The 6,622-nt window shown below is 41.5% G+C and overlaps 1 protein-coding gene across 1 annotated transcript; it reads left to right on the top strand.

Annotated features, from left to right (window-relative positions):
* Window positions 1-793: 793 nt before the first annotated feature.
* Window positions 794-1,750, top strand: LOC133930380 (uncharacterized). The gene is made up of 2 exons (XM_062377018.1): window positions 794-953; window positions 1,092-1,750. The coding sequence occupies exons 1-2, from the start codon at window positions 854-856 to the stop codon at window positions 1,493-1,495; spliced, it is 504 nt and encodes a 167-aa protein (XP_062233002.1). The 5' UTR covers window positions 794-853; the 3' UTR covers window positions 1,496-1,750.
* The last annotated feature ends 4,872 nt before the right edge of the window (window positions 1,751-6,622 follow it).

The raw sequence follows: 6,622 nt of genomic DNA, 5'->3' as shown, positions 1-6,622 counted from the left end.
GAAGTGACATGATTAAATGCTTGTATCAATTTACCAATTGCCATTTTGCCGACAACTTCATGGACCACGTATCCTGCTCCTTACCTTCATCTGTTCTCTGAAGTGCCTAATGAGCACATCTAGCAAGCTTTATTAATCCGAGAATGATCCAGCCCAAGCAATAGTGCGTCTTAATTTTAATACACATTTACGTACATTACAAAGATCTAGCGCAGCTAAAACAGCTGTAGTAAATCTCATTGTTGCGGAAATTTCAATCCCTTGCAAGTCCATTTTGTCTCACTACTTTTATTTTGGCTTTCCAAGTGTGAACCAGATTTTTCAATCCCAACAGATATTTATCTTACAATTTTACTTTTCTTAATTACGTCACACAGTGAGAACAGTGGATCCCCCAAGATATAGATAGCCCAATTCAAATGAGTACTACATCTAACTTAGAAATCCGACAATGCACGGATAGGGGAAAATGATCTATACTTTGTTAGTGGACCTTAAATTTGCATCTTGTTCTGAAATCTCAACCACGAACGCATGTAAACCCACTGATACTTCAATAATGTCAATGCCCGGCTCCATTGGGATAGTAATCAAGTTGACAACGAGACGTAGCACCAGAGCTAACTCTTTTCCTTCCAATCCGAGCTAACAGCCAACTGTATCAGTGCACTTATTGAGCGTTGAAACATCTTGGCACGACCCTGTCCATTTAATTATCTCGACGATAGGCTCGGATGCGAGCAATGTGCGTGCATGCGTTGCTGCCTCTATAGTCTATAAATAGCACGCTGCGGCAGTCCTATCTCTTCACACAAAGCTAGTTTCAGCGAGAGGGGGAGAGAGAGGCGTAGAAATGGCGGTTAAGTCTGTAGTTCTTCTCTGTGTCGTCCTGGCCTCTCTCCTGCTCATCTTCCAGGATGTGGTGTATGCTAGAGAGCTCAATGAAGCCAACGGTTGGTTTGCGCCTCTCTCTCTCTCTCTCCCCTAGCTAACTTATATTCAGCATTTGTGAAACTAATGCTATACAGTATGTATGCAAATACTACAGTGTACAAAACATTGATCATTAAAAAACATCTTTTTGCATGTAGAGTCTGAGGGGAAGAATGTGAAACCAGCAGGAGGGGCTGGACTCAAGGATGAGAAGTGGGGAGGCAGATACAACCATGGTGGAGGATATGGAAACGGCGGTGGTTACGGTGGAGGATATGGAAATGGCGGTGGGTATGGAGGAGGATATAATCAGCCTGGCTACGGTGGTGGATATGGGCCTATATATGGTGGAGGATACAACCATGGCCATGATGGTGGCTATGGAGCTGGATATGGTGGCGGGTATGGTGGCCCTACATACGGTGGTGGGTATGGTCAACCTGGCTACGGCAATGGATATGGAGGTGGCTACGGAGGAGGTTATGGTAATGTTGGTGGCAGCTACAGCGGAGGTGGGAGTTATGGAGGATACGGTGGTGGACACCATGGTGGATGGAATTAAGAAGAACAACTACATATGTTTTTCTATGTCAAATAAGTCATGCTCAGTGACTGGTTGAAGAATGTTGTATAGTTTATTTATGGGAATGATGTCCATGGGACCCTAAATATGGACTGTTCACTTGAATCAAAATATGGTAAGAAGAGCTGGCCTTGTATGGTATCTTATGCCTTAGCTTGCTGTTAGAATTTGTAATCATGATGTGTCAATCCATACATATAAATAAAAGGATATCCAATTAATTTTGGAAACAAAGACAGATGTCATGGACTCATTGTACATTGAAAATTAGCATTCTATGTCATTTTTCGCTAAACACCATTACTGGTGCATTGTCCATGGTATATATAAAATGATTACAGAAAGAAAGATGTTAGGCGTTTGCGGCGCTGGTGGAGCGGCGTTAGGATAGCGGTGGAGGCGGAGCTCCAGAGGAGTGTCTGATACTCGACTCGGGTCTACGTAATCGGATCGAATGATTTCTAAGAAGATGCGCCAGTAGGCTGAGTTAATTCTATTACTATAAATTAGGTTTATATATCGGTCCATCACTATCAATTCCTAATAGGCTAGCAGTGATGTGACATCACTGCCGATTCATAAGCCACGTGGAAAGAATCAACCTTCGTGGCTTATAAATTTGTAGTGATAAGTGTCATCACTACCGGACGATGAATTGAGCCGGCAGTGATGCCATGCTCCCTCATCACTGCAGGCTTAATCTACCAACCGATAGTGATAGCATAACATCACTGCCAGCTGGTTAATTAGCCAACAGTGATGCCCCCTTCCCCACCTTCTCCAAGCTCGAGCTAACAGACAGTTCGATCAGAACTTTCTTTCCTCCTCACAAACTCTCCATGGCAGCATCCACTTCATTCCTTCTCCCACTTTGATTCCCGCACCACTCAAGCTCATTTTTGGTCAAGAAAAAGGTCTACATGAGCTCTCTCTAGATATCCAAACAAATTCCATTCTTTCCTCTCAATTTGCTCATTTGTCTTTTCTTTGTTTTTTGGCAAGTGAACCCTTGATTTTTCCTAAACAGCAAGGAAACTTCTAAGAGCCTTTTGAGCTCAAGTATGTTGAAATCCCCAAGTTAAATCCTATATTAGCATTTTAAATCAAAATGTTATCTTAAAAACCAAAGTTGATATTATCCCTTATTTTGATTTTTAATGAATTAGAAAATTTCGTCATGATATTGAGGTATGCAGCAAGATTCAATTGTATTTTGATATTTTATTTAATTAGCAAGCTCCAATATAGAAACTTTATGTATGAGTGTATTTATTTTTCATGTTTCCTTAATGAGTCATAGATAAGGGGTTGGATAATAATAAATTCTAGGGATGATACCAACAAATACACATCAGAAGCGGACCTGAAAGCATGCAAAAGGCGGTTCCTCCAACCCGGGACAATCATAGGTAGGAGATGATGACGTAATTTATTTGTTGGTGATCGCAAAATCTTCTAGATGTTATGAATTTGGATGTACAATAATGAAATAATTGTAGATGGACAGAAGATGGATGTGAGCCATGTGAGCATAGAGTACAAGAATGGCGTGGATTGTTTCTTAGTACAAACCGCGGTGCACAAGTCAAATACATAGTCTCAATACATGTGTTATCCATACGTTGATTGCGAGAACAAGAAATAATTTTTCACCACCCAACAGACATATTCCCACTTGATGCCAAGAGGCTTTATACCTGGCTATACCTGTTGGACTGAGCACGGTGAAGCCTTGTGCACCAACATGCCAGTCAATGAATATACCGATATGCCACCTGCTGAAGATATGTTGGTTGATGATGATCGAGAGGAGATGTTGGCCGATGCCGGCGTTGATGATGTGGAGCAGATGTTACGCGATGGGGAGGGGAATTTCACCAATGAAAGAGAGTTTCAAAAGTTCCAGCGTATGGTAGAGGACTCTAAAAAATTGTTGTTCTGGGCTGCGAGAAGGAGTACAAAGTTGTGTACCGCACTTTCACTGCTACAATTAAAGGCAAGCAATGGATGATCTGATACAAGCTTCACATAGTTGTTACTGTTCTTGAAGAAATTGCTTTCAAAGTGAAATGTGATGCCAGAAAACATGTATCAGGCCAAGCAGGTTGTGTGCCCATTGTGGTTGGAAGTGTAGAAAATACATGCATAAACGATTGCATGTTGTATCGCGGAGAGCTTGCAAACTTGGAAGTGTGTCTTGTCTGTGGTTTAGAACAGTACAAGCGAGACAGTGATGATATCGATGGTGAAGGAAAGAAGAAAAGGCCTCCCGTCAAGGTGATGTGATATTTTCCTATAGTCCCCCATTGTAGCATTTATAGCAAACAAAAGGCATGCCAAAATAATGCGATGGCAAGCCAAGGAGCACAAGGATGATGGAATGCTGAGACACCCCTCTGATTCTACACAGTGGAGAAACATCGATAGGAAATACAAGGAGCTCTTTGCAGAAGATATGAGTAATATAAGATTTAGGTTGAGTGCGGATGAGATGAAACAATTCGGCGACATGAGCAGTAATCATAGCACTTGGTCTATGACTCTATCTATCTACAACCTTCCTCATTGGTTTTGTATGAAGCAGAAATATATTATGATGCCGGTGCTGACACCAGGGCCGAGGTAACCTCGCAACGATATTGATGTCTACCTGAAACCATTATTGGAAGATCTTGTAGTGCTGTGGAATGATGGTGTACAAGTATGGGATGCGTACAAACGAGAGAACTTTACCCTACATGCAATGCTTTTTATAACAATTCAGGATTAGCTAGCACTTGGCAACCTATCGGTTAAGAGTGTCAGAGGATACTATGCATGTGTGCATTACTTGGATGAATTACTTGGATGAAATAGCGAGCGTGTGACTAAAGAAAAGCCAAAAAATGGTGTACCTAGGTCATCGTAAATTTCTTTGCAAGGATCAACCATACCGTGGCAACAGAAGAGCTTTTGACAGAAAAGTTGAGACTTGATCACCCCCTAAGCATTACACTGGGAGACAAGTACATGAGATGGTAAAAGGACTTAGAGTTATCCTTGGAAAGGTACGTGGGAGTACATCGATTTTGAAATCTAATCTTAGAGCTCCTATGTTCAAAAATAAATCTAGAGTGTTTCAAAAGTTCTAGCGTATGGTAGAGGACTCTAAAAAACTATTGTTTCGGGCTGCTAGAAGGAGTATATAAAATTGTGTACCATGCTTTCACTGCTACAATTGAAGGAAAGCAATATATGGTTTATACAAGCTTCACAGAGTTGTTACTGTGCTTGATGAAATTGCTTTCAAAGGGAAATGTGCTATCAGAAAATACGTATCAGGCCAAGCAGGTTGTGTGCCCATTGTGGTTGGAAGTGCAAAAAATACATGCATGTCCAAACAGTTGCATGTTGTATCGTGAAGAGCCTGCAAACATGGAAGCATGTCTCGTCTGTGGTGCAGCACGGTACAAGTGTGATAGTGATGATACCGATGGTGAAGTAAAGAAGAAAAGGCCTTCGATCAAGGTGATGTGGTATTTTCCTATAGTCCCCTGTTTGGAGCATTTATCCGCGAACAAAAGGCATACCGAACTCATGTGATGGCACGTCGAGGAGCACAAGGATGATGGAATGCTGAGACACCCTGCTGATTCTACGCACAGGAGAAACATTGATAGGAAATACAATGAGCTCTTTGTAGAAGATGTGAGCAATATAAGATTTGGGTTGAGTACAAATGGGATGAATCCATTCGGCGATATGAGCAGTAGTCCTAGCACTTGGCATGTGACTCTATGTATCTACAACCTTCCTCATTGGTTGTGTATGAAGCGGAACTACATTATGTGTCCGGTGCTGATACCAGGGTCGGCAACCTGGCAACAATATCGATGTCTACCTGAAACCATTAATGGAAGATCTTGTAGTACTGTGGAACGATGGTGTGCAGGTATGGGATGCATACAAATGAGAGAACTTCACCCTACACACAATGTTGTTCATAACAATCTAGAATTGGCCAGCCCTTGCAACCTATCGGGCAAGACTTTTAGAGGCTACTATGCATGTGTGCATTGCTTGGATGAAACAGAGAGCTTGTGATTGAAGAACAGGGAAAAATTTTGTACCTAGGTCATCGTAAATTTTTATTGCAAGGATCAACCGTACCACAGAAATAAAAGAGTTTTTGATGGGAAAGTTGAGACTCGATCACCTCCTAAGCATTGCACTGAGAGACAGGTACATGAGATGGTAAAGGTCCTTAGGGTTATCCTTGGAAAGGGACGTGGGAGTATGTCGGTTCCGAAATCTAATCTTAGAGCTCCTATGTTAAAAAAGAAATCAATTTTTTAATACTTTGCTTATTGGCCGGATCTGGTGGTTCGACACGCAATCAATGTCATGCACATGTAGAAGAACGTGTGTGATAGCTTGATTGGTACGTTACTAGACATATTTGGTAAAACAAAGGATACACTCCAAGCATGAAAGGACTTGAAATGTATGAAACTCAGACAAGATCTACATCTTGAAGATATGAAAGAAGGTAACAAATATCTTGGTCTCGCTAGCTACAGTCGAAGCAAGGCGGAGAAAATTGCAATGTGCAAGTGCTTACATGGAATCAAAGTTCCATCCGGTTACTCCGCCAACATAATAAGACTAGTAAATATGAAAGATTTGAAATTAACTAGCATGAAGTCTCATGATTGTCATGTGATGATGACACAGATGCTTCCAATGCAATTAGAGGTATTCTACCACCGAAGGTCTCAAACCCAATCATAAATCTATGTTCATTCTTCAGCACGATATCTCAGAATGCCATCGATCCGACCAATCTAGATAAGCTGAGGAAGACATAGTTGAGACTCTATCCCAGCTTGAGGCATTGTTCCCTCCATCATTTTTTTTATATCATGGTGCATCTCATTGTTCAAATTGTGAAAGAGATATGGATTTTTGGCCTCATGATTCTGCATCAGATGTACCCTTTCGAGAGGTTCATGAGAGTTCTAGAGAAATATGTTTATAACCAAAATCGGCCGGAAGGCTGCATGGCTGAGGGCTAGGGAACCGAGGAGGTCATTGATTTCTGCGTCGACTGCATAAATCTCAAATCGA

Source organism: Phragmites australis, chromosome 10, assembly GCF_958298935.1.
Source record: "Phragmites australis chromosome 10, lpPhrAust1.1, whole genome shotgun sequence".
NCBI lineage: Eukaryota > Viridiplantae > Streptophyta > Magnoliopsida > Poales > Poaceae > Phragmites > Phragmites australis.
The sequence above is the reverse complement of the archived record's forward strand: the minus strand, read 5'-3'. Positions and strand labels throughout refer to the sequence as shown.

Coding starts and splice junctions, on each gene's coding strand:
- LOC133930380 (XM_062377018.1), top strand. CDS start 854: ATGGCGGTTAAGTCTGTAGTTCTTCTCTGTGTCGTCCTGGCCTCTCTC. Junction 954..1,091: donor AGAGCTCAATGAAGCCAACG/GTTGGTTTGCGC, acceptor TTTTGCATGTAG/AGTCTGAGGGGAAGAATGTG.